Source organism: Hemibagrus wyckioides, linkage group LG29 (genome assembly GCF_019097595.1).
Source record: "Hemibagrus wyckioides isolate EC202008001 linkage group LG29, SWU_Hwy_1.0, whole genome shotgun sequence".
In the NCBI taxonomy this organism is placed as follows: domain Eukaryota; kingdom Metazoa; phylum Chordata; class Actinopteri; order Siluriformes; family Bagridae; genus Hemibagrus; species Hemibagrus wyckioides.
This window is the reverse complement of record NC_080738.1, coordinates 12,015,428-12,043,035: the sequence shown is the minus strand read 5'-3', so window position 1 is coordinate 12,043,035 and position 27,608 is coordinate 12,015,428. Positions and strand designations below refer to the sequence as shown.

Below are 27,608 nucleotides of genomic sequence, written 5' to 3'. Positions count from 1 at the left end.
AACACTTTAATTTTAAAAAAAATATTTTATTATTTATCATAAATTATTTATTATTATTATTTTCATAAACACTTTATAATGGGTATTAATTTTTTATTTCCAACTCCGGTTCAAATCAAAGCTCTAAATCTGGGTTAAAGTTTCCGAAGTGAATTCCTAGTTGTAATAAACCCAGGAATAAACAACAACAACAACAACAACAACAACAACAACGGGTGGTGGGACACGTCACGTCCGCTTTTAACCCGGAAGCCGGTTGCCATGTTGTGAGTAAAGCTGTGAGAGTCGCTTTGGTCGGAGTTTGAGGCAGAAACCGTGTCGTTTTCAGGGCGACTATGGAGGTAAGAAGAGAAGTCGAGAGTTACTCAATGTCAATAGCTCATCTGTCTGCTTCCCTCGTCCACCCCCGACACGTTAATTCACACTTTGCTCCTCTAATTGTCCATGAAACAAGGAGTTGTCTAAACAAGAGCCATCACCAAGAAGCCCGAGCGCTCCCTTATCAACTTACTTCCTTGTTCTTTGCTAGCTTCCTAGCAGCTAAGGCACAGGCGAAAGGCTTTTTCTCAGGATAGCGAGCTCGTTCTCATCTGCTTACAGAGCACTACTTTCCTTTTAGATGCACTGGGAATGTTTAACTTGCTCCAGATAAACACACACACACTTCATTATGCAAGCAAGAGTTTAGTCAGCTTACAAGACAAAGCTAGCCCCTTAACCATCACCACTCACACATGTGTTGATGGTGAATACATCAACGTTGTTAGAGATGAAAGCTGCCCAGCCCTTTTGTCTAGTGCTTCCTAAAGCATACTTCCCATGTTAGAGGTGTGATCTGGGGTGTGTTCGATTGATTCACTTGTTCTGGGGCTGTATCCATCAGGCTGAATATCAGAAATGCTTTACTGGAGCTTTGCTTTGAGGTGTTTGTGAAAAATGATTGCAGAAACTACAAAAGATCGGTCGTGTGTACTTGAAGTGCGCATTACTTTGGATATAGTGACAGGGACACACTTGGGTCTAGACATGTAGAGAGAGACTTTAATACAGAATTTAAGCCGAGATCGTGACTTTCTTCGTTTTTTTTTTCTCATCCGGTCAAACTGTATATTTCTGTTTATAAAATAAACAAACATTTTTTTAAGCATCTCTTAAAAAGGTCTATTGGTGTCTGCGTGATTCCCAAAAAGAATCGATTCTCAGACTCTACTCTTAAAGAATGGAGAGTCGACTCTTTTTTGCTTCATTTCACAAATATCAGAATTCACTCTTTTGGGAAGAGTCGATTCAAAAGCATCGGCTCTTTTGTGCGAGAGTCGATTCAAAAGCAAAAGTGGCAAATGATTCAGAATCAGTGGCACATTCCGAGGTCTGTGTTATTGTCTGCTATTTAATCTAAAATTGTTTTAGTGTTTTATTTCAAAATCTCCTCGGTCCATGGGCGTGTGTACAAGTTCGTATGTGAAATATTTTTGTGGTCCAAATGTATCTAGTCAGCTAGAACGACCGAAGTGGAGCATATCTTTTGTCTGGTCACGATTATTTCATATTAAACCATCAGATCAGTGTTTACTTCATTTTTGCGTTATTTATTCTATAAGATCATCATACTGGGTTTTTTTGGAATCAAGAATCAGAATCGGAGTCGACTCCTCCGGTCTTAACTGTGTTTAAAATGCTGAGCCGGTTCTGCGTGCCGTCAGGCCAGTCCATTGCTCGTTAGAGGGGTGTACGTCGTATTTCTGGAAACGCGATCCCTATGTTGTTTTTGATGTTTACCGCATTTCACATTATGACTGAATGTGTCTATGTGCGCTCCACGATTTATCATAAAGTTTGTCGAATTCAGCAGTTTAATGAACGTCCGTGAAATACCAAGAGCACCATTACGCCCCCTTTGTTGCACCTCCATCCTGAGGTCTGAATCCGTATCTCGAGCTCGATTGAGAAGCCTGTGGCGCACGTAGAGCGAGGGGGGGTTTTTGATGTGATCAGCGGTATCGAGCAGTTTGGGGATTTTATGTGGATTTGAATTCGCATTAGGTTATTTTAATGTGTCAGGATTAGGCGCCCTGGTGTGTGTGTGATAAACGACGCAGTGCGAGATGTGGAATTTTGCTGTAACCGGTGCCATAGCCGTGTTTTTTCCCCCCCATGTGGCTGTCATTCAAATGGAATCTGCGTTAGCCGTGAGCTAGCCTGCTAGCTAGCACGCCTTTGGACTCGCGCAGGACTCCGCTGCTATCTTTATTTTTATTTTTTTTAAACGTAATTGTTTGTGATTTCACCTTTTTTTTAAGAACATTTTTTTGTTTGTCCTAAATACATAACGCGCAAAGTTGCCTAAGTGTCTGTGTGCTATGCGCCGCAGTATGCGTCAGTCATGCGGGACAGCGCGAGCCGACCGTGAGAGAGTATAGTGGACTTAACCCGGGTTATTTCTGGCGCCTGGGGTCACCGGATCCGTCCGTCCGTCCGTCCATCCATCCATCCATCCATCCATCCATCCAAAGCCTTAAAGTCGGTCCACCTGGATACTAGCTCACACGGAGGATTTCTGAGACTCGGTCGGCGTCACACTGCGGTTCGAATTTCATTTTTTTGCCCCCCATTGCGCATGCTCACACTAGTCATACAATGGATCTGAATTTTTACTCGGACCTGACGGATGGGACCGGACAGCCCGGGGATCCCGAGTTCCTGGACGCTCAAGCCTTTAACGGGTTTGATACCGTTCAAAAGGTGATTACTGTAATACTTAAAGAGCCTCTGTGTTTAGAGGTTGTTGCGTGGGACGTGTGTGGAGTTTAATAATAATAAGAGTTATAACTCCCCCCCCATTCACTGCTAGAGACTGCTTGCTATACTGGACTTAAAGGGAATCTGCACACTGAAAAACACGTTACATACACTATAATGCCAAACGTTTTGGGACACCCCTCCAAGACATTGAATTCAGGGGTTGGACTCGGCCCCTTAGTTCCAGTGAAAGGAACTCTTAATGCTTCAGCTTCATACCAAGACATTTTGGACAATTTCATGCTCCCAACTTTGTGGAACTTTGTTCCAACATGACTGTACACCAGTGCACAAAGCGAGGTCCATAAAGACATGGATGAGTGAGTTTGGTGTGGAGGAACTGCACAGAGCCTTGACCTCGACCTGATAGAACACCTTTGGGATGAATTAGAGCGGAGACTGTGAGCCAGACCAAAACTGAGATGTCTGCCTTTATATGCACATGAATGTAATATGGAGTTGTCCCACCCTTTGCAGCTAGAACAGCTTCAACTCTTCTGGGAAGGCTTTCCACAAGGTTTAGGAGTGTGTTAATGGGAATTTTTGACCATTTCTCTAGAAGCGCGTTTGTGCGGTCAGGCACTGATGTTGGATGAGAAGGTCTGGCTCACAGTCTCTGCTTTAATTCATCCCAAAGGTGTTCCATCAGGTTGAGGTCAGGACCAAACCCGCTCCATGTGTTTATGGACCTTGCTTTGTGCACTGGTGCGCAGTCATGTTGGAACAGGAAGGAGCTGAAGCATTAAGAGTTCCATTCACTTGAACTAAGCGGCCAAGCCCAACCCCTGAATTCAGTGACTTAGAGGGGTATCCCAAAACCTTTGGCAATATAGTGTATGTTTATACTGAAATATTTGATGTGTTTAGGGATGTATTCTGGGGCTGCTGTCATGTTTAGCGGTTGTGTGTCACTCTGAAGTCACAGTGGGACATTAGCCCTGTTCAGATTGGATTAGTTTATCTTGAATCGTATTTTTACACGGCTACTGAGTGATTAAAAATCATATCCCAGACAGCACTGAAATGACCATGCAAGGTGTAAGAGTTATATTCTCAAAACTCAGATGCAAGGCCATATGATCAGACTCCACTAACAAGTAGAGAAAAGACTATGAATTTTAATTCAGGCCGGGATTTCGGCAAAATGAAATAAAACAATAATACAGTATAGCAATAAGCTTGAGAATGAGCATTAGAAGCATTTGTTTTACGTTTTTTTGTAACTCATGAAGTGCTTCGCACCCTCATCAATGATGAGTGCTAAAGAATACATAAAGCAAGTGGCAGTAGTCATTTATTTTTCCCAACTCGGTGTTACATTCTTTGAAAATCTCAGATATGTGTATTAGAAATCAAGTGAGGGCCGAGTTCAGAAGAATAAAAGTAGATCATTTTCACTGCTATTTTTCTCAGGTGAGGACGGAGATACAGTCCCACAGGAGCACCTGTAAACTATCCAATAGGAAATGACTGTGTAAATGTTATCCTGATGTGACAAGACATTGTTATTATTAGTGTAGTTACAATGGAGGTTTAATAGGAGACGATATATTCATCTGTTTGTTAACAGCCAGGTGGTTGTTTTTTTCCCATTGTTGACTCCTGATGACAAAAGTCCGTGAGCTCTAACTCATCATTTTTCAGTGACATTCAACAAGAAGTAGTAGTGAAGACTTGGAGTCTAGCAGATGCTTGGCCAGTTAGGAATCCTTGAGGGGACAGGTCTGATGGTGTTCAATGGTGATATTGTGATAGAATATAAGTTGAAGCTTTGGTATTCTTCGCTGAGTATACAGGTCAGGAGTTGTATAACCTGGACACACTATAGGACTAAAGTCCTGCTGCATCACTGTATGTAGACAGCGATGAAGCAAGAGCTAAATCTCCCAGGTGCTGGTGGTTAAATGGCATTGCGGGTATTGTAGGAAACTGTTAAGTGAAAATAGAAGGGGAAAAAAATAGTCAGAATTGCATTACAAACCTTGGACGCTACTAAAGATGTTAATTATAAAGGCATTCACTGTGGATTATTTGCTTTTCATTCTTTTTCAGTTTCCCGGAGGAAGCGACAACTTTTTGCCCATCAGTGGAGAGGGCCATCCTTTCCTGTCCTCCTCCGAGGTACCACTCCACTCCACATACTCCCTTCAAATCCAGGATGCTGAGGTGCTTTTGCGTATAGAGCGCTTTACTACTTCTTGTCCATGTCATTGTTTACTTTGTCCACACGTTAGACCTGGTACCAAAGCCAGAATATGGTGACTTACAGGGTACACACAGACCCTATCTATCTATCTATCTATCTATCTATCTATCTATCTATCTATCTATCTATCTATCTATCTATCTATCTATCTATCTATCTATCTATCTATCTATCTATCTATCTATCTATCTATCTATCTATCTATCTATTTGTCTGTCTATGCATGTATGCATCTATCTATCTATCTATCTATCTATCTATCTATCTATCTATCTATGTCTACACTCTGAAAAGCACTAAGCGGTATCTTTTCATGTTATTAGATTGGTAATATCAAGGATACATTTTATACCATTAGTATGCATGTTTTACCTAAAAGGTACGTTTTAAAGCTTCACTCTAAAAAAGACTGTTAAATTATTACGTATCTACTTTATCTAATTATTTACTTTAATGTCGTTCAGCATGTAATGTTTTCTGGAAAGCCAGCAAAAAGCAGGTGCAACTTGTTAAAAATAATATAAAGTGCACACATACATTATAATGCCAAACGTTTTGGGACACCCCTCCATACCAATGCATTCAGGGGTTGGACTCGGCCCCTTAGCTCCAGTGAAAGGAACTCTTAATGCTTCAGCTTCATACCAAGACATTTTGGACAATTTCATGCTCCCAACTTTGTGGGAACAGTTTGGGGATGACCCCTTCCTGTTCCAACATGACTGTAAACCAGTGCACAAAGCAAGGTCCATAAAGACATGGATGAGTGAGTTTGGTCCTGACCTCAACCTGATAGAACACCTTTGGGATGAATTAGAGCGGAGACTGAGAGCCAGGCCTTCTCGTCCAACATCAGTGCCTGACCTCATAAATGTGCTTCTAGAGAAATGGTCTAAAATTCCCATAAACACACTGCTAAACATTGTGGAAAGCCTTCCCAGAAGAGTTGAAGCTGTTCTAGCTGCAAAGGGTGGACCAACTCCATATTACATTCATGTGCATATAAAGGCAGACCTCTCAGTTTTGGTCTGGGTCGCAGTCTCCGCTCTAATTCATCCCAAAGGTGCTCTATGGGGTTGAGGTCAGGACTCTGTGCAGGCCAGTCAAGTTCCTCCACACCAAACTCACTAACAACATTAAAAAGCATCTGTCTGAGAATAACTGCATATGCTGCATCTTTGCTGAAATGCAGAGCCAACTACTGTATACCAAGGTCAGTTCATGTCCCGCGCTTGCCTTAAAATAGGAGCTTGACGCCAATGCCACCGACTGTTTGTTTGACGATTGTTTTAAATAGGTTTAAATATGTAATAGGAGCTGGGGTTTCTGACAGGACTGTTATATTGCAAAAGGAGTACATAATGATCTAAATGCACAGGTACTAATATCAACAGTATAAAAAAAATCAATAATGCAAATCGTAAATGTAAACAGAGGTGCACTGTTTACTCTGTTCAGTTAAGGTTTCTTAAATTGAGCTCTGATTATTAGCAGATTTTATTAGGCTACATGATTTTTTATATCACACAAATTCAGCTCATGTCCAAGATCTTTCTGGAGTCATTTTGGGTTTCCAGTGCTAGACTTAAGAACTAACTCTCCCTCACAGTCTAGCAGTGCAGAATTAGTAATGAGTGAAATTTCTTTGTGCCGAAGCTGTCCCTTCAGTGTTGATGGTGTGGTGATACTGTTGCACCCACCGCTGTTAATTCCAGTCCTGAAGGAGAACAGTCCAGCATTTGTTTGGTGATTTTTCAGACACAGCAACAAGAATCGAGTAGCTACACGTTGAAGAGAGGTTCTAGGAGCGTCACAAATGACTTGCTCGTGTGAACCTAGGTTTATAGAGAATAATGACACTCTTACACAGTACTTGTACATGAGCAGACACTTTTCAGATGCGTGTTTCACCAGGAATAGTTACAGCTTACATTTTTGAGCTCCTGGGCATGGACGCTTTCAGTATTGCTGCTGGGGAAAACAAACAAAAAACATGGGTTTTCAGCTTGGAAATTTCGTTTCAATGCGTCACTGTTTAATACTGTGACTCCTGGGTCTTACTTTGAGATGTGAATAATGACATTATTCTTGGCTTGATTAACAAAATCCGAGTTTAGCGAATGACTGTATGATGGAAAATCACCAAACTGTGCTAAGCTTGAGTTATTAGATTTTAGATTATTTCTCTAAAGTATGATTGCAAGTTAGATTAGATCACTGGTCTGTCTCTGTCTCAGTAGCTTGATATATTTGTTATGTAAATCATATTGTCCAGCCCTAAGCCACACAACTTAACATGTGCTTGATTGCCTGCTATAACTATTTGCTTTTAAGATAATTTGGCATGATCTTCAGTTTGGGAAGTACTTGAAATATGGAATGAAAAACTTAGCTTATAGTTAATTATAGATAAAGTCTTTATAGATATGGATCGATAAAATCTGTAGTATGGTATAAAGTGCTCTATTAGACCAAAGCTTTCCAATTTGTGTGATTAACATAAAGCCAGAAGTGAACAGAGAGAAAGATGATTGTTCATCATTGATCATTGTTCACGGTTTGTATGTATCTTAACATGATCATCTTCTACTTCCAGACTTTCCACACACCCAGTCTGGGCGACGAGGAGTTTGAGATCCCGCCCATCTCGCTGGACCCTGACTCGGCCCTCAGCGTTTCTGATGTGGTGTCGCACTTCGGAGAGCTGGGCGATGGTGGTCCAGCCCCTGTCGTCCCTGGCAATGCTGTGGTACAGGGTGATGACCCTTCCTTTGCCTCAACCTTTGTAAACCCAACAACACAAGGGCTTGAGCATTTGAGTCTGATGACCCAGCAAGGAGGAGGACCGATGTTGGGATCAACTCTGGGAATGGTGAGGAAAATGTGTGATGTGTGGTGTTATGATGTGTTTAAAAGATGTGAATGTGGCTTTACTTTTGTTCATGCACATTATATTATTTTGACCTTGTAACGTACTTGTGTAATTTTTGTTTGTAAAAATAATAGTTATTGAAGTAAGGAATACTGAATGCAGCCTAAATGATCGCCTCTTATCTTGGATGCGAGAACGAATCTTGAACACAACTGAGATGATCTGACCTTTCCAGGATCTTGGGCATCCCATTGGCTCACAGTTCCGCAGCTCCTCCCCCATGACCATCGACGTGCCACTCCCAGACATGAACCACGGCCTGCTGGGGCACAATCCACTGACCACTATTGATCAGTCGGAGCTTAGTGCACAGCTGGGTCTCAGTCTAGGGGGCGGGGCCATTCTTACACGCACTCACTCACCTGACCAGCCACTTTCAGCCACCGGCTCGCCTTCGGAATCACTGCAGGATGACGACATGGACGACTTCAGAAGAGTGAGTGATTTAGTTTAAATTCCTGACTAAATAAAACCCAGTGTCACAAATACAAAAGTCCCTTCACAAACTACAAGGGCCGATTATGATATTCCGAAACATCTTTGAAATTTTAACGTAATGGAAACTAATTTGTCTTTCCTACTGTATTATTCCTTTTTGCTTCTTCCCCTTCCCTCATTCTGTCCATCTCCCTCTGGCCCAGAAGAGCGTGCTTGTGGAGTCCCCAGTGTCTCTTTCCGTCTCTCCCGGTGTTTCTCTATCTCCTGCTCTCTCAGAGCAGCCTGCCTCATCTGTGTCCCCTGCTCCACCCACCCTGGCCCGTAAAGGAGTAGGTGTTGGAGGGGCCAAAAAAGGCAAGAAGAAGAAGGATCCCAACGAGCCTCAGAAGCCAGTTTCGGCATATGCGTTGTTCTTCCGTGATACACAGGCAGCTATCAAGGGACAGAACCCCAACGCCACGTTTGGAGAGGTGTCCAAGATCGTTGCATCCATGTGGGACAGTTTGGGGGAGGAGCAGAAGCAGGTATGAAACTGTTAAATGTGTGAACTTAAGTTTGCATGCCATATTTGGCTGATTTCCTAGGTGGATAACTGACTCATATTCGGCATTACTTGTAAAAAAAAAAAAGCCAGATATGGTCAAAAGATTTGCTCAGATAACAGACAACTAATAAATCTGTTCGGTCATCCTGTTTGTGCTTCAGGTCTACAAGAGGAAGACTGAAGCTGCTAAGAAAGAGTATCTTAAAGCACTGGCAGCTTATAGAGCCAGTCAGCTATCGCAGGTAACATGCAGTCAGTCAGTCACATTAAGTATTAATGTAACTGTAGTATACTGTAGAAATGTTGTTTTTAGTACACAGCATTGCATTTACAATAGTTATTGTTGACCTTTGCAGACCACTATTGAGGTGCTGGACACGGCGCCTTCTCCACCCGCTGCACCTGTTGTAACACCTATCCCTGAGGCTCCACCCCCTCAGCCAACGCCCACACGCTCCAGCCGCATCCCGGTGCATGCACCCGACAACAACACCATCACCAACATTTGCATGTCGAACATCATCATCGACTTGCCGCAAGTGACTACACGCTCTCGCACAGGTGCCCACAAGCCGCCCGCTTCCTCAGCTCCACCCACTGCACCGACCCCGACCCTGCCCACGGTCACCAAGATCGTCCCCAAGCAGCCGTCAGCCCGCCAGCCGCCACCCCTGCAGCAGATGCAGAACACGCCGCCGCCCCCACGCCTCCAGCAGATGGTGCATTCTGTTGCACCGCCACCTCTCCAGGCCAAACCTCGCGGAGGAGGTGCGGTCGGCCAGGCCACTGCCCCTGTTGCTGCCACACCTCCTCCTCCGCTGCAGATCAAAATAGTCCCTGCCCCTGCACAGGCGGAGATGGCCACACCTATTATTGTGACTAGCACCACAGAGGCACCCACAGATGCTGCCACTATGGAGGTGGAAGTGGCGCAGCCAGCTACTATAGTCACCACAGAAGCAGAGGAAGGGGTATGAAGAATACTTAAATTACACCAGAGTCGGTGACCCCCATGTTCTGTTTATTGTACACATTAGGAAACTAATCAAAGACAGGGTGTTGTGATATGTTCCGTTTTAGAGTCTTGACAATTTTATGCAAAGTTTGTTTACTTTGTTCACCAGTCAGTATATGAACTTATAACATAAGTATGAACTATTTCCAACATAAATACAGAGGTTTTGATTTTGTTAACTTTTACATAAATGTAGAATGTAAGACAATAATAAAATTCCTGCAGTTGGTCCATTCTTGTTGTCTTTTTCCCTCTCTTAGATGGAGGTGGAACTGAACAGCTCTCCAGCACATGAGGTGGATGCTCCTGCAGGTCCTGCTGTTTGTGTGCGTGCAGGCTGCAACAACCCACCTGTGGAAAGCAAAGACTGGGACAGAGAATACTGTAGCAATGAGTGTGTGGCCACACATTGCAGGTACAGAAGCATACACACACTTAAACCCAATTAGCAAATATGAATCTTCACTATCATATCACTTCATATTTTCAAACATGAAAGGGTTCACTTGTTAATACTACAGCATTTATTGAATTATTTCGGTGCAAAATTGGCACTGATTTTTTTATTAGCCTTTCATCTTAATTAGTTCTTGTAGCAGATTGCAAAAGGATGCGCTATGAGTTTTTTGGCACAGTTTATAGCCACATATTGTTCTACAGTTCTGATCTGATTTGTCAGAAGGTGTTTTCATTAACAGCAGCTCTGACTTTGTGGGAACAGTTTGGGGATGACCCCTTCCTGTTCCAACATGACTGCAAACCAGTGCACAAAGGCAAGGTCCATAAAGACATGGACGTTTGGTGAGGAGAAACTTGACTGGCCTGCACAGAGTCCTGACCTCAACCTGATAGAACAAATTTGAGATGAATTAGAGTGGAGACTGTGAGCCAGGTCAAAACTGGGACATCTGCCTTCATATGCACATGAATGTAATATGGAGTTGTTCCGCCCTTTGCAGCTAGAACAGCTTCAACTCTTCTGGGAAGGCTTCCCACAAGGTTTAGGAGTGTGTTAATGGGAATTTTTGACCATTTCTCTAGAAGTGCATTTGTGAGGTCAGTCACTGATGTTGGACGAGAAGGTCTGGCTCACAGTCTCTGCTCTAATTCATCCCAAAGGTGTTCTATCAGGTTGAGGTCAGGACTCTGTGAAGTTCCTCCACACCAAACTCTCTCATCCATATCTTTATGGACCTTGCTTTGTGCACTGGTGTGCAGTCATGTTGGAACAGGAAGGGATCATCCCCAAACTGTTCCCACAAAGTTGGGAACATAAAATTGTCCAAAATGTCTTGGTATATTCTGAAGCATATGTTCCAGATTCTTATGACTATCACACTGTTGACATGTTTTATATTTGCTGTTTGTCTCATCAATGTTTTCTTGGTCATTCTCCCATAGGGATGTATTCATGGCTTGGTGTGCGATCAGAGGACAGAACTCCACCACCGTCACTTAAAACTCAGAGGACCAATTGCTGAGTGAAACAGGGATGAAGGCAGAGAGAGAGGAAATGAGAATTGGCATTGCCGTGAGCATTTATAGATAGGAAAGACTTTCAGAGGAATATTTTTTAATCAGTTTTTTGTTTATCACTACTTGCATCTCAAGGTAACACTGAATGTGATGATTTTACAGGGATTAAGTGGACCCGTCAGCACCAGTATGGTTAACAATGTAGTTATTAGCTGTACTGATTAGCTACATGATTGAGCTATCCATTTAAGCACAAAAGTGAAAAAATTTCATTTTTTTGAAGTTTGGGGAAAACTCGTGTTGGGAAAAAGTCCTTAAATTGATCAATTTACGGGGGAACTAAAACCTCGAAAGGTTTGAAAAGAAGGCATAAAATGCTCAGTGGTATGAACAATTGAAAAATTTTGACCCAAGTAGTTTTGTCATTTATTAGTTCAGTCTCCTTCCCAAATTTGTATGCCCAACATATAAAAAAATAAATAAATAAAAATTTCCCATCTCCCAACCAGTCGAATTCCATGTGGAGTGGGGACAATATTAAAAATGTTGAAACATGTAGGTACTATTTTCACAAGCCTCACAAAAAAAAGGGATTAGATTTGTCAATAAGTTAAATGATTGAAGCTGGCATTATAAAAGTTGCAGTCTTTCCAAAAATGTGCAGCTCTTTTTCCAATTATGCAGGAACGGTTTTGTGATTTGTTTTGATTTCATGGAGAAGTGTCAAAATAATGAAGGACTAGCTCTGTTCAGTACAGCTGAAATGTGCTGTACTGTAATTTCTCACACACCTAAAGAGATCACATTTTAACAATTTCCAAACTCTGATCATGACGTACGCTCAAAACCTCAGATTGTAGATCACTACTCTAGTGGAAACATTTACTTGGGTAAGATACAGTATTGTGAACAATGAGACACTAGAGATTTTAAATGTTCTATACACCTACATGAGCAAGATCAGTGTTTTATATTCCAGGATGGAGTTTGTTCCTTATTTTGCAGCCTGCGTTGTTGGAGACAAATTGCAAAATTTCTACATTGCAATCTGTTACAATTTTTGTTTTTTCCCATTTTTTTTTTTTTTAGTGACTGGAATCAGTGGATTAGACATTTCATGTTAAATAAACATCAACCATGAATCATTTGTGTTTGGTGTGTTGCTTTTCTATGAAAATATCCATAAGACGACACCATTAAGATGTGCTTAATTTTGTGATTGAGTTGCCTTGGGATGGCATAAAGTCATAAAGCTTGATTGATTTATTTTTTTTATCCAACATTCATGTGTATTCCAGTTCTAGTAAACCAGCCGGGTAGCTAAAGTTATGCAAATTTAGTACCTTTTTAATTTAAAGCAACCTTTAGCTTGTAGAACTGGATTATGTTAAGGGAAAATGAGGATGAGGTCATTATTATGAACTAGGTTTTACCATTGGAAATTAGCAACCTAGAAGTTCAGCACTGTCATATTACCCTGATTGGAGTATGTATGGACATATATCCATATGTACTTGTTTTCTGGATTTAGTTCCCAGTTCCTGTTACTTTTCACTCGTTTCAGAAGGCTATTATCTATAATTTGGAGTGCAAATCGCTGCCCATTCACTTTGTGTACAGGGGTGTTGTAAAGTTTATAGCAACAGTTTGGAGAAGACTTCCACACATACACTATAGTGCCAAAAGTTTTGGGACACCCCTCCGAATCATTGAATTCAGGTGTTGTTTTTCAGGGCTTGGCTTCTTAGTTCCAGTGAAAGGAACTCTTAATGCTTCAGCATACCAAGACATGTTGGACAATTCCATGCTCCCAACTTTGTGGAAAAAATTGAGGATCTTCCTGTTCCAACATGACTGTACACCAGTGCACAAAAGCAAGATTCATAAAGATATGGATGAGTGAGTTTGGTGTGGAGGAACTTCACAGAGTCCTGACCTCAACCTGCTAGAACACTTTTGGGATGAATTAGAGCAGAGACTGCGAGCCAGACCTTCGCGTCCAACATCGGTGCCTGACCTCACAAATGCGTTTATAGAGTAATGGTCAAAAATTCCCATAAACACACTCCTAAACCTTGTGGAAAGCCTTCCCAGAAGAGTTGAAACTGTTCTAGCTGCAAAGAGTCATCCAACTCCATATTACATTCATGTGCATGTGAAGGCAGACGTCCCAGTTTTGGTCTCCGCTGTAATTCATCCCAAAGATGTTCTATCAGGGGCCGAGCCCAACCCCTGAAAGACAACACCTGAACTGAATGATTTGGCTGGAGCGTCCCAAAACTTTTGCCAATATAGTGTAGCTGTGATGGTTAGCTGTCCACAAACTTTTGGCCATAAAGTGTAGTTCTCAGTGTTAGAGCACACTGCGACTTCACATTCAGTGTATATTTCACAATCCCATCCATCTCTCTCTCTCTTTCTGAGGCAGCCATTTAAATTGACATGCATTGGCGGGAACCTTCGGAAAGGCGGGAAATTTGCGCGTGCTCATAGCGAAGTGGGCGGAGCCTAAGCATAAAATGGCTTTGAGGCGTTATTTTATTTTATATATATATATTTATATATTTATATATTTATATATTTATATTTATACATGCATTAAAATACACATATTTCTTAAAAATTATTGAAATAAATAAATCGTACAAATATATATATATACCTGCTTCATAATTTATACATGTATATATTACTGTAAACGGAAGAAACACAAGTAAAATAAAAACAATACAAGGCACAGTTCTAATTATTTGCCATTTGATAGTCGTATACCTGCGGTATAAATCGAAGTGGGTGAGGATTTTAGAGAGGAAGAAGAGGAAGAGGAAGGAGGGAAGAAGTTGTAGGGAGGAAGGCGGAGGGAGAGAGAGAAACAGCGCGTAATTATGCGCGTGCCTGCGCGAGGAACATCATACATGCGCATTTGGCGGTATTTATGCAGCTGAATTAGCCATGGAGCTAGCGTACACCTCCTGATTCTGGTAGCTCGCGCGGACGTTTGATTATTGTTATTATTTGTAATAAAAAGTGTGGTTTTTTTTTTTTTTTTTTTAAAGAAAAAGAAAGAAAATACGGGTGCGTGTAATATCACGCTGCGGTAAATAAATACACAGCTAAGCAAATAAATAAATAAAAATAAAAGAGAGAGAGAGAGGTTTTTGTTGCGAGGCGCGCGCGTGCGTGAGAGAGAGAGAGAGAGAGAGAGGGCGAGGAAGGAAAAAAGAGAAAGCGGAGATTTCTCATATTCCGGCCTTCACCGGAGCCGGGACCTGGAGTTTGTGCACCGAGCTAACGAGCAGAGATGACGGTGAACTTGGACAAGGAGGCCTACTATCGCCGGATTAAACGACTGTACGGCAACTGGAAGGTAAAAAAGAAAAACATCCAATATGGACGAAGGGGGGGGGAAAGCCTGCGTGTAGCCCTGCGTTTTGACGTGATGCGTTTCAGAGGCCTGCGTTTTTAGGACCAAAGGTAGTGAGGTAGCTTCACGGCGTCGAGTTAAACCAGCTCTGTCGTTTAAGGCACGCGAATATATTGTACATCACATTTGCTTCGTGAAACTATGAATTCTTTATGTTAGGAGTGTGTTTAGTTTAGCAGTGTAAGGCAGCTCGCGCCTTCGTTAGCCCGGATGCTAGCTCAGTGTATTAGCCTTAGCCTGGTAGTTACTATGTGTTCGGTTTTTTTGTTTGTTTGTTTTTTTATTCATTAAAGTGTAACTGATGAAAAACACAAGGAAAACTTTTCTTTTATATATATACATCCATATATCCATAGTTGGTTGAGTATTTTAGTTAAACAGTTAGCCACGCGCTTAGTCCCGAAGCTAGCATCTTCCCTGTTTTAGAAAGTAACTTGAGTATAGCATGGCAGGCTAAGCCTAGAGATGCTAGCTGGTGCATGGGTGCATAACCTTCGTGGCATTGCATCCGATAAATTAATGTAAGGAATTAAAAAAAAAAAAAAAAAAAAAAAAAAATCAATTATTAGCTGCAGAGCTTTCAGCCTCAGGTTAGCTCGCGCTGCTTAGCCCGAGACATGATGCTAAACGTTACAATGTTCCAATTTCTCGCCCTTGAAGCTTGCTGGTTGCAATTCTAATGCTTTCTCATTGTCTCCCTTCCTGTCTTGTCTTGCGTTTATAACAGAAAGGTGAAGATGAGTTTGGGAAGGTGGATGCCATCGTGGTGTCTGTTGGAGTGGATGAGGAGATTGTGTATGCCAAGTCCACTGCCCTCGAGGTAAAAAAAAAAAAAACTTTCACATTGTCTTTAGTCATTTGGTGGATGCTTTCATGCAGCGCGAGGCACGGAGGAGGCACCAGTCTTGTATCTGTTTGCTCTTCATGCATGTAGCACGAGAAGAGTTAACCACATACATGCACGTGGCTCTCAAAGGGAAACTCATTTTTTTTGTGTGTGGCAAAATTGATCAGAGAGCGTTCTCATAATATTAATCTATGTATTCTACACTGTGTAGTTGATGAATTTCTTTTCATTATTTTGGTTTAAATGAGGATTTCTCCCCCTCCCCCCCACACACAGACATGGCTGTTTGGCTACGAGTTGACAGATACCATAATGGTGTTCTGTGAGACCAAGATTATTTTCTTGGCCAGCAAGAAGAAGCTGGAGTTCCTCAAACAGGTTGCAGTCACCAAAGGAAACGAGAACGCCAACGGGATCCCGCCTGTCACGCTCTTGGTTCGAGAAAAGGTAGAAGTGCTTCAGACTTCCTCGCTTGGATTACAGCCTTCTGTTATGGTTCGGAGATGTTAGGACGAGAACATTTGTCTTGAGCTAATCTAAAAAATGTTCATCAAAGTAATCACTTTATTATTACTATTATCTTTTTTTTATATGTGTATCTCTGTTTTTTTCTAAACCAGTCCCATTTTTACTCACTGGTGAGGAGTATGATTTTTGTTTTTCACTTTGTTAGTGTTAAAAGTTTTATCTGCTTTGTTTTTGTCAGAATGAAAGTAACAAGGCGAACTTTGAGAAGATGATCGAAGCTATCCGGGGCAGTAAAGCAGGCAAGACCGTGGGTGTCTTTATCAAGGACAAGTTTCCCGGAGAGTACATGAAGAGCTGGAACAACATGCTCACAGCTGAGGGTCTGGAGAAGGTGAGAATGACTACAAAGTAAAGAACGACAGTGTGGCTATAAAGAAAAGAGCAATGCTTTTATATTTACATAGACAGTCATGCTCCACTGTGTGTGTTTGTGTTTTAGGTGGACATCAGTGCAGTTGTGGCATATACCATGGCAGTAAAGGAGGATGGAGAGCAGACGCTGATGAAGAAAGCTGCCTCCATCACTAGTGATGTCTTCACGAAGTTTTTCAAGGAAAGGGTCATGGAGATCGTGGATGCAGATGAGGTGAGGAACACTTTGTTTGTTTTTGACACCCACACATCATTTAGTTTTGTACTGGATGTCCATTACTATGCAGCTTGTTTGCATGTTCAACAGAAAGTAAAACACAGTCGGCTGGCAGAGTCGGTCGAGAAGGCGATTGAGGACAGGAAATTTTTGGGTGGTGTTGATCCCTCGACTGTGGAGATGTGCTATCCTCCTATCATCCAGAGCGGCGGTAACTACAGCCTCAAGTTCAGCGTGGTCAGGTAGGAAATGTGAAAGTAAGATGTACCTCATTTTTACAGAAGTGTATAAAGGTGGCATTTACTAAAGTTTGTGAAAACATTTTCTTTCTTTCTTTCTTTCTTTTAGTGACAAAAATTACATGCATTTTGGCGCAATAACGTGTGCCATGGGCATCCGCTACAAGTCCTACTGCTCTAACCTGGTGCGTACACTCATGGTGGATCCACCGCAGGAAATGCAGGACAATTACAATTTCCTCCTACAGGTGGAGGAAGAGCTCCTTAAAGAGCTTAAGCATGGTGAGTGGGTTTGAGGTGTGTGGAGGAACTAGTTGATCTTGTATTAAACATCTTGGTCCATAAACATTTCAGTGCCTCTATGCATCTTGTTTTTGAAATTGGTAGTATTCATCCTTTTCTATGATTAAACCTAGGGGTTAAGATCTGTGATGCTTACAATGCTGTCATGGAGTATGTCAAAAAGGAGAAATCGGACCTCATCAGCAAGCTCACAAAGAACCTGGGGTAAGTTTGCTGCAGATACAAACTCTTCGAACCACAGACTGCAAAATTATGATGCAGCTGTTCCTGCACAATCATTGCTATACAGGTGCTTGATTGGAAACCAGTTGCTATAACCCTCAGTCTGTGTGTTTTTTTTTTTAAATTTTCTTTTAATTGGTTGACAATTTTTAAGAAAAAATCTAAATCTGGAAAGTACCAATTACAACATGCAGTTTAGGTATACAGGTTTATACCTGGTCTGTCTTAACACGTACAAATGTCATTGTGACTTAAATATGGTGCGTTGTGCTGTCTGTTTCAGGTTCGTTATGGGGATCGAGTTCAGGGAAGCCTCTCTGGTTCTGAATACTAAAAACCAATACAAACTGAAGAAAGGTAAAGAATGCCCATGAAAGGCATTGTGTGTGATTTTTCTGTTGAATGACTTTATATTGATGACCAGGGCTGTAAAAGTGTTTTGGCCTTGGATCCAGAAGCCTTTGGGATTTAACCTGATAAATGAGAAGCTTACATTTACAGTCCTGTGGGCTTTCTTCTTAGTTTTGTACTTTTCGGGGTATTCTAAAGCTGGAGTGTTGTATAAATTTGATTATTTGTGTGTGTGTGTACATTTACACATTGGCAGTAATTCCAGTGAGGATTGTGAAAGACAAACCAGTTGGATCTTTCTGTCTTCTGTTTCAACTATATTAATTTGAAACCATTTCAGGTTTTTGTTTTGTTTTAACATTTTTTTACAGATTACAAAAAAAGCTTTTTCAGGAACTTGCCTCCAATCAAGCTTCACAATAATGCATTTCTCACTTACTCAATTGGCTTCTTTTCTGTGGTTGATTGGAAAGAAGTGATCCGATTTTTGCTTTTATTGGCTCGCCGTCACAACATCTGCACATTGCCGTGTGTGTTCTGTAAATTAGTTTAATGCATACTCTACAAATGATGCGTAATATCAGGGTCCATTGGGTGGGTGCTGAAGCTGATTTGTGTTTGTGCCTGCTTTGTTTTATGGTGATTCTTTTGAAAGGAAGCGGTTCAGCAGCATTCACTGTGTGTGTGTGTGTGTGTGTGTGTAGGCATGGTGTTGAGTGTGAGTCTGGGTTTTGCCGACCTGATTAACAGCGAGGGAAAGAAGGAGGAACAGAAGAAGTATGCCCTGTTCATTGGAGACACGATTATGATCAACGAGGTAAGATGCACAAGACCACACGCGCCAAGTAGATGCACCTAAACATTATTTTTGTGTCTACCTGCTTTCGCATGATTCAGCAGGAAATGAGGATATCCAGATAACTGCATATGTATTCGCAAATGCGAATTTACAGCACATGGGTTGATGTCAATACCCACCCTCTTCCTCCTTATCACTTATAGGAGGACCCAGCCACCATTCTCACACCAGTGAAAAAGAAGATCAAGAATGTTGGAATTTTCCTCAAGGTACATGCATTACCTCATCAGTTTTCCTTGTATACAAGGATGTAACTCCAAGAAGTGTGTGTGTGTGTGTGTATAGCAAGATAAATAGATAGCCTGTGCACATGCAGTCTTTCATTGTGCATCTCCACATGTAGAATGATGATGAGGAGGATGATGAAGAAGAAGATAATGATGCCGAAGAACTACTGGGCAAAGGAGCTCGTGCTGCTCTTCTGGCTGAAAGGACCCGGGTGAGTGTGCGTGTCGTTGCCTTTTTTTTTATATACACATCTATATATAAAAATGCCAAATATGTATAGAAAATGCTTTTGTGACCCTTTTAATTCATTTGATTAGAATGAGATGACTGCAGAAGAGAAGAGACGGACCCACCAGAGGGAATTGGCCAATCAGATGAATGAAGAGGCCAAGAGGCGTCTAACAGAACAGAAGGGTGAACAGCAGGTCCAAAAGTAAGAGTATTGTATTGCTGAACAGCAATGTAAATAAGAAAGCGTTACTCCTTGTGATTTTGAAATAATTTTGGGTCTCTACTCCTTACATCGAATAAAAGTCTTTACGGATTTTATAGCAGTGATGAACACTTGCACTTTATTTCTAGGGCCAGAAAGTCTAATGTGTCCTACAAGAATGTTTCCCAGATGCCTCGTGAGAAGGACATTCGGGACATGAAGCTCTATATCGACAAGAAGTACGAGACGGTCGTCATGCCAGTGTTTGGCATAGCAACACCCTTTCACATCGCCACCATTAAGGTATCATGTACAAGCGCATCAATTCTGAGGTGCTACATATTGTGTAATCTCATTTAAATACATGAACTGGACAGAAACTCTTTTTTTTCAATGATCAGTTTGTCCACTTCATGCCATGTGTTAGTGTTTGGGTTATTGTTGCTCTTTTGTCTGATTGGCCATTCTGAAAAGAAGCACAGTCCTTACTCTCACCAGCATTTGTTATTGTTTAGGACACTATCGGTGTATTCATATCTTCTGAAGACTGTGATCAGAAAATGTTGGTTGTCTTCTGCAGTTTCAGTTTTTAAAATAAAAAACATCTCTCTATTTGTTTGTGTGTTTTTAGAACATCAGTATGTCAGTCGAGGGAGACTACACGTACTTGAGAATAAACTTCTTCGTTCCTGGCAGCTCTCTGGGGAGGCACGAGGGCAACATCTTCCCCAACCCTGAGGCCACCTTTGTCAAAGAGATGTGAGAGCTTTTTCCTACATATGTTTATATTAAAAAAAAAAAAAAAAATTCTTTCTCCTGTGACGTTATTTACTCGCGTGTAATTCCAGCTAATTTCACGCTTTTGCTCGATTTTGGCTGAGGGAATGGAACGTCATTTCGTCTTTTTCTCCCCCTGCCTGTGTGTTTTATGGTGGCATAGACAACACATTTATAGCTAAGATTTCTGCTTGATTAAAGAGGGCAACAACATTCAATTTAAGAGAACTGTGGTTATGAATTGTACACAGTGTGCCCAGGGTCATTAAAGACAAAATTTTCATTTCATGCTGTCTTGGTTAGAAAATTATGCAGTAGTGAGAACTGGATTGGAAATTAAGAACCTGTTTTCCTATTATGACCAAGTAGAACATTTTTTTCCTACTTTTTAATCATGTCAGATTTTATTTTATTGTCAATTTTTGTTTTGCTTCCTCTCAGTACGTACCGTGCATCAAACCTGAAATCTCCTGGTGACACACTGGTTCCCTCCACCAATCTACAAAATGCCTTCCGTATAATCAAAGAGGTGCAGAAACGCTACAAGACACGTGAGGCTGAGGAGAAGGAGAAAGAAGGCATCGTCAAGCAGGATTCACTAGTCATCAACTTGAACCGCAGTAACCCTAAGCTCAAAGACCTTTACATCCGGCCCAATATTGCCCAGAAGAGGATGCAGGGCTCATTGGAGGCGCACACCAATGGTGAGGGGGAGCGTTTTCTTGTTTTGATTTGTGTATTTTAATTTTTTCTGCTGTTAATAAATGCATGAATGTCAGATACAAGATAAACAGAATAACATACCAAATATATGTTGGCCATACGCCAGCCTATAAAGACGAAATAAAACAATTTAGAAAATAAATGGAGTATCCATATCTGTCGCTATTATGTACACAGAGTGAACAGAAATTTCATTTGACTTGCCCAATTTAGCAGTGAAAATGCCAAAGCCATTAGTGGACTGCTGTACATGTTTTCGCTGAATTACAGGAGCTGCCTGAAAGGACGGGCTTCTTCTGTTAAAAGAAATCTGCACATAATGCCTGTCTGTTCACAGGTTTCCGTTTCACATCAGTGCGTGGTGATAAAGTGGACATCCTGTACAAAAACATCAAGCATGCCGTATTCCAGCCATGTGATGGAGAAATGATCATCGTTTTGCATTTTCACCTCAAGGTACACAGTCTGTGTTATGTTTGGGCTCCCAATCATTAAAATAATTGTTTATTTAGAAAAGTAGAGGGGGAGAAAAGTTCAGAGCAGTTACTGTCTGTGATTATTTGACTAGCAAGGACAAGTACACTACCAGTCAAAAGTTTGGACACACCTTTTAATTCAATGTTTTTTGTTTAGGGATTTATTTTCTACATTCTAGAACAATACTGGAGATTTCAGAACTATGAAATAACACACATGGACTTAAGTAATCCATATGTAATGACAACAAAAAACAGTCAGTTGTTATTTTAAGACACGAAGGTCAGGTGTTCTGGAATAGTTCTTGCAAGAACAGTATTGTCAAGTGCATTTGAAAAACCCATCAAGCACCATGATGAAACTGGCTCACATGAAGACCATCCCAGTAAAGCAAGACCAAAACTGACCTCTGCTGCAGAGGAGAAGTTCATTTAGAGTTACCAGCCTCAGAAATCACCAATTAACAGCACCTCAGATTAGAGCCTTTATGAAGGCTTTACAGAGCATCAGTAGCAGACATATCTCAATATCAACTGTTCAAACGACATTATTGTGGATTTCGGCCGCCTTCAGCATTGTTTTACAGTGTAGAAAGAAATAAACATCAGGAAAGACCATGGAATTAGAAGGTGTGTCCAAACTTTTCACTGGTACTGTATGTTTATTAAATTCTTACACTTGCGGATCAATATCCTAAATCCGGAGTGAACATAACTGCAATTTTTAATATAATGGTTTTAAGAGCAGACTGTCTTCCAAAAGGTAGCAATAATAATGGTGGGTTAAAAAATTTGTCATGGCAATGTTTCCAGCTTTTCTAACATGTCCTCTAATTGATCATCAGAATGCCATCATGTTTGGGAAGAAGCGCCACACAGATGTACAGTTTTACACAGAGGTGGGAGAGATTACCACAGACCTGGGCAAGCACCAGCACATGCACGACCGAGACGACCTGTACGCCGAGCAGATGGAGCGTGAAATGAGACACAAACTTAAGTCGGCATTTAAGAACTTCATCGAGAAAGTCGAGACACTTACCAAGGAGGAGCTCGAGTTTGAGGTCCCCTTCCGAGACCTTGGGTGAGGGACTCTAAGCCATAATCCTGGGGGGAAAGTTTTCTGTTCTTGAAGTTTATTTATATCAAACTGGTTTCATTCGTGTTTCTTTGTGCAGGTTCCAGGGCGCCCCCTACAGAAGCACTTGTCTCCTGCAACCTACGTCTAGCGCACTCTGCAATGTGACGGAGTGGGTGAGTGTGAAAGCACAAAACAAATAAAAGCATGTGACTGAGTGGACACACCAGGATGGGTCGTAGGTTACAAAACTCTATTGTAACAAAAATTGGAATCTTAGTTTCTTTCAGTAGGGCAGCTTTTATTGTTTGTAAATGTAAAGCATGTAACAGGATACTGTGGTCACGATTCGATTCACAATGCTGGCTGAATGATTTAATTCTTAAATTAATTTAAACAGGTGCTGCTACCTCCTCTTCCCTGTATCAGCACCTGAGGCATCATTTTCAGGCTCTAAACTCCGCTCAAATGCCCAGGGACTGCATCTAATGGATCACTTTAAAATTATCGAAACCAAACCCACCGATCAGGCATAACATTATGACCACTGACTGTTGCTGTGAATAAGACTGATGATCTCCTCATCATGGCACCTGTTAGTGGGTGGGATATATTAGGCAGCAAGTGAACATTTTGTCTTCAGTGTTAGAAGCCAGAAAAATGGGCAAGCGTAAGGATTTGAGCGAGTTTGACGAAGGGCCAAATTGTGATTGATAGACGACTGGATCAGAGCATCTCCAAAACTGCAGCTCTTATGGGGTGTTCCTGGTCTGCAGTGGTCAGTATCTATCAAAAGTATCCTTTAAGTCCTGTAAGTATCTTTTAAGTTCTTCATGGGCCCCGCCTTGCAATCTTCAGGACTTAAAGGATCTGCTGCTAACAGCTTGGTGCCAGATACCACAGCACACCTTCAGGGATCTAGTGGAGTCTATGCCTCGACAGGTTAGGGCTGTTTTGGCAGCAAAAGGGAGATATTAGGTTAGATGTGTGCGCATAATTGATGTTGGGTTACAACTTGACTGTCTTATGTTAAAATCAAACGACTGAAACGAACAAACATGCAGGTGATAACCACTAGTACGGTAAATCTGGAGAGACGCTGAGCCTCGCGATGTGTAGGCGCAGCCATCTTGCTCATACATTAGGCAGGTGGTCATAATGTTATGCCTGATCGTTGTATAACAGAACTGTACAAAAAGTATAGTAGAGAGTAGTGTCCCCTATCAGGATACAAAGCCATTTCTGTTCATGCAGTATGCCTCTTTTGTTTATGCAGACATGGTTAAAATAGTTAAACGTGCTGAGTCGGAAAATGGCTTTATTTTCAAATGGTAGTAATGAAGCAAGACTCGAGCTCTTGGATGTCTGTGGTATGTTATTAGTGGTGATTTTCATTATAGTCTGAGGAGGATTTAACCACATTGTTACTTCTCTGATTTGTGTCAGATTGGTACGTGAAACGGGAACTGATGGGCCAATTTGATTTATCTCAAAGGGCCAAAAAAAAAATGTACTGCAGGGCTGGCTTTCTCCTGCAATTCACTAATCAAGTCTTTTCATCATGTGTCTCTCTCTGTAGCCTCCTTTTGTAGTGACGCTGGATGAAGTGGAGCTTGTTCATTTTGAGCGTGTGCAGTTTCATCTAAAGAACTTCGACATCGTCATTGTCTACAAAGACTACAACAAGAAAGTAACGATGATCAACGCAGTGCCTGTCAACTCTCTTGACCCAATTAAAGAGTGGCTCAAGTAGGTTCACTTTTACACTCGGTGCTGATTTGGAAAAAAACATTGTATTGTATTTGTTTTTATTTGATTTTACTTTTTGTGCTCAGTCTCTTGTATTGGTTCTTTCCACCAGATGGTGCCATAACACATCTGTTGATTTTTCACATTGCCTTGTTTATCAGGCTGTAACTATCTATTCATGATGAATTGGGTTACAATTCATTGCCAAACATTAATGTATGGGGAGCTATAGATTGCGCACACCAAGATTAAAATGTTTATGCTCTTGGGCTGCAGTATTGGACCCCCATTGTACCTGACTAGGGGATAGATGAATGGTTATTCTGTGCTGCACTGTCCAAAGGAGCAGATTTTAACTGCCTTCAGTGTGATTCAGATTGCAGTGACGTATGCGTGAACATACTAAAATGTCTTCCATTTGGCGTCTCTGAATAATCTCACCTTGGTAATAGGATATAAAGATTTTTATCATTATTTGTTGATGGAGATCAATGATTAACCCTTTACCTTCTCTTCAGCTCATGTGACATCAAGTACACAGAAGGAGTTCAGTCACTGAACTGGACCAAGATCATGAAGACCATCGTTGATGACCCTGAGGGCTTTTTTGAACAGGGTGGCTGGTCCTTCCTTGACCCTGAGAGTGAGGTAAGTTATGGATTCGAGTGGAAAAAAAAGATACACAGTATAAATAAGCCCGGACCCAAGGTGTGTATAGATGTAGATACAGAGAGATAGAACAGTATGTATTGATATTCTGTAGACTTCATGGCCATGATACATGAGTCTAAGTCAGTTAGCTGTTCATGTACACAGAACAAAACCAGATCTGACTGAGTGCAGCTTCTGCTGATTTTTTTTTAACTGAGGAATTACTAATGAAATTTTATTTTTAAAATCTGTAGTTTTTGTGAGCGTTCACAGTACCAGGGTCCAAATATTTTGTCCTCAGCTCCACTATGACCCGTGAGACAACTGGTGTCTGGTCTCTGCTGTGTGGACGTTTCGTCTGGGCTTGAGAAAACAATTTTCCAAAGCAATAGTTTTATACACATCACCTTTAGTGCTAAATTTGCAAACTTTTTGTGTCAGCTTTTGAATAGTTTGGTTTTAAAATAAATAATGTGTTAAGAACAGTGTGAGTGATGATGCTGAATAGGAATATTAGTAATTAGTAAGATGTGCTTGTAGGGAAGTGGTGGAGAGGACGACTCCGAGTCAGAGATGGAAGACGAGACCTTCAACCCTTCAGCCGATGAGGAAGAGGAAGAGGAGGAAGACAGCGACGAAGATTACTCTTCTGAGACGGAAGACTCTGGTAACTGACACAAGCTTGTTCGGCTTAAAGTGTCTTTAAGGAATTATTTAAATTAACCTGTCCAGATGGACAAATTGAAATGAAAAGAAACCCCTTTCCATTAAGTTTAAAATGCTTTTATAAATGATGCCAAACTCTCTCTCTATATATTTTAAAAACAAAATCTCCATGCAGTAAATGTAGAAACATGTTTTTCTGATTGCCAGAGTACAGTGCGTCGCTGGGCAGTGAAGAAGAAAGTGGCAAAGACTGGGATGAACTGGAGGAAGAGGCCAGAAAAGGTGAATGCTTTACTTTCAGTCTTTTTTTTTTTCTTTTTTTTTTTTTAAACATTTTCAGTAGAGCACTAAAGTTGCTGCCTCTCACCTTTTTGTTTTTGTTGTGCTCTCTCTCTCTCTCTCTCTCTAGCTGACAAAGAAAGTCATTATGAGGACGATGATACTTCTAACAGGAAAAGAAAGGGTCGGTCCTCAGCAGCACCAACCAGCAGCAAAAAGAAACGGCGGCATTAGAACTACTTTGAACACACACACACACCCACACTGCCAAATCGTGGTTTCTTTAACCCTTCCCTCTCTGTCTCACTCTCTTGCTGTCTCTCTGCCACGCACGCTGTAAATAAAGGTTTCTGCCCTTTAGTCGTGTTGGATAGTGAGTGTTGAAGAAATGATGCAGAGAGCAGAAAGACTCCAGGCATATTTCTTACCTTTTTATTCCTGTTTGGCATTGTGTGTATGTTTGTGTGTGAGAGAGAGTTCATGAAAAAGAGGTTTTCTTGTAAATTTCTTTCTTTTGTTACCCATAGAGAGCAATTAAGTGTTTTTTTGTTTTTTTCCCCCCCTCTCTTTTTTTTTTTTTTTTTTTCTCTTTCTTTCCCCTTTCCACGTTGCTTCATTAGAATACTCTTTCCATTTCTGTCATGATGTCCTTTTCATCTCCGGTTTCCTCGTACGTCATTCTTAAGGAACAGCTTGAATATAAGGTTGTGTATAGATTCATTTTGATTCCTGAATCGGAAGAGGGAGGACAAAGAGGTGGACACAGACGACCAATTTACAGACGTGATGTGAACACTTTCTTTTGTTATTACCATTTTCTTCATTCTGAATTGGTAGTCTTGTATTATTAGATAAAAAAAAATCTTTTTCCCCCTTTTTTTAATAAAATAAATAAATAAAATAAGTCTTAATATTTGCTCTTTTTGTGTTCATTTATTCCCCCTTTGGAAGCAGGTATAGGAGATTGAATTTTGGTGATCCTGGCTTTTTTTAAAAAAATGATTTTTATTAGGAATAAGAGTTTGTGTTTATCATGTGGCAACAGCACAATGCCTAAAATTATGCAAGAGCTTCAGAATAGGTGATGTCAGTGACTAGATGCTAAACCTGAAATATTTCTGGAGATTTACTGGTCCGCTTGGACTTTCATGCGTAATGGTATGTAGAGTTCGCACAGGAAACAACAACAAAAAAAAAAACCTGTGGCTGAAACTGCATCATAGAAGAGAGTGGTTAAAGAAGAATGGTCAGAGTGGGTTTCAATGCACTACGCCCTTAAGTACTAACCCTATTGTTCCTCGTTCTTGCTGTCTCTTCTCAGCTACATGCTGATCAGCAAGATATTGAAACTTGTCACCAGAATAGTTGCTTTTTCCGCTGTGCAGAGTTCACTAGTGGTGGCCCTGCTTCTTTTACATACACTGCAGAGAAGGCAACCACAGAACAAGCTGTAATCTTTACACACTTGACCTACGATCAGTCCATCTCAGGACAACATGCATACACGATCACACCAACAGGCCGTTAAGAATCATCTCTCCAGTTTCTGAGAGGTACATGGACAGCCATGTGGGCACAGAGACAAACATGCCCACTTGACCAATGTGTGGTTTTACAGCACAACCTCTTTGTCACTCTCTTCTCCTCCCATTCTCGCGAAGCTACAGCTTTCAGTGTTTCTCCTTTCTTTTAAACTATAAAGTAAACTTATCAAGTCAAATATTCCTGCACCACAGATTTCTCCACACACCTGTAAGTTAAATTCCCTTTACCAGT

The 27,608-nt window shown here is 41.2% G+C and overlaps 2 protein-coding genes across 8 annotated transcripts; both read left to right on the top strand.

Annotated features, from left to right (window-relative positions):
• The first annotated feature begins 220 nt into the window (after positions 1-220).
• tox4b (TOX high mobility group box family member 4 b) lies at positions 221-12,555 on the top strand. 6 transcript variants are annotated; one of them, XM_058384869.1, is made up of 9 exons: positions 221-341; positions 4,852-4,920; positions 7,602-7,877; positions 8,113-8,373; positions 8,579-8,899; positions 9,081-9,161; positions 9,276-9,890; positions 10,195-10,349; positions 11,336-12,555. In XM_058384869.1, the coding sequence occupies exons 1-9, from the start codon at positions 336-338 to the stop codon at positions 11,391-11,393; spliced, it is 1,842 nt and encodes a 613-aa protein (XP_058240852.1). In that variant the 5' UTR covers positions 221-335; the 3' UTR covers positions 11,394-12,555. The 6 variants fall into 6 exon arrangements, with proteins under 6 accessions (XP_058240852.1, XP_058240851.1, XP_058240849.1 ...); XM_058384868.1 differs by having other exon boundaries at positions 4,852-4,965; XM_058384866.1 differs by lacking the exon at positions 221-341 and adding an exon at positions 1,287-2,742.
• A 1,734-nt stretch (positions 12,556-14,289) lies between these two features.
• On the top strand, positions 14,290-26,748 carry supt16h (SPT16 homolog, facilitates chromatin remodeling subunit). 2 transcript variants are annotated; one of them, XM_058384932.1, is made up of 24 exons: positions 14,290-14,777; positions 15,562-15,654; positions 15,958-16,128; positions 16,388-16,540; positions 16,649-16,795; positions 16,889-17,040; positions 17,147-17,319; positions 17,454-17,544; positions 17,846-17,919; positions 18,618-18,730; positions 18,916-18,981; positions 19,116-19,211; positions 19,318-19,433; positions 19,583-19,736; positions 20,065-20,192; positions 20,652-20,914; positions 21,271-21,389; positions 22,255-22,493; positions 22,588-22,663; positions 24,067-24,236; positions 24,755-24,884; positions 25,428-25,554; positions 25,761-25,835; positions 25,963-26,748. In XM_058384932.1, the coding sequence occupies exons 1-24, from the start codon at positions 14,712-14,714 to the stop codon at positions 26,064-26,066; spliced, it is 3,096 nt and encodes a 1,031-aa protein (XP_058240915.1). In that variant the 5' UTR covers positions 14,290-14,711; the 3' UTR covers positions 26,067-26,748. The 2 variants fall into 2 exon arrangements, with proteins under 2 accessions (XP_058240915.1, XP_058240914.1); XM_058384931.1 differs by having other exon boundaries at positions 19,116-19,217.
• The last annotated feature ends 860 nt before the right edge of the window (positions 26,749-27,608 follow it).

Coding starts and splice junctions, on each gene's coding strand:
- tox4b (XM_058384864.1), top strand. CDS start 2,638: ATGGATCTGAATTTTTACTCGGACCTGACGGATGGGACCGGACAGCCC. Junction 9,162..9,275: donor GAGCCAGTCAGCTATCGCAG/GTAACATGCAGT, acceptor TGACCTTTGCAG/ACCACTATTGAGGTGCTGGA. Junction 9,891..10,194: donor CCACAGAAGCAGAGGAAGGG/GTATGAAGAATA, acceptor TCCCTCTCTTAG/ATGGAGGTGGAACTGAACAG.
- supt16h (XM_058384931.1), top strand. CDS start 14,712: ATGACGGTGAACTTGGACAAGGAGGCCTACTATCGCCGGATTAAACGA. Junction 16,796..16,888: donor AGATCGTGGATGCAGATGAG/GTGAGGAACACT, acceptor CATGTTCAACAG/AAAGTAAAACACAGTCGGCT. Junction 24,885..25,427: donor TCCTTGACCCTGAGAGTGAG/GTAAGTTATGGA, acceptor ATGTGCTTGTAG/GGAAGTGGTGGAGAGGACGA.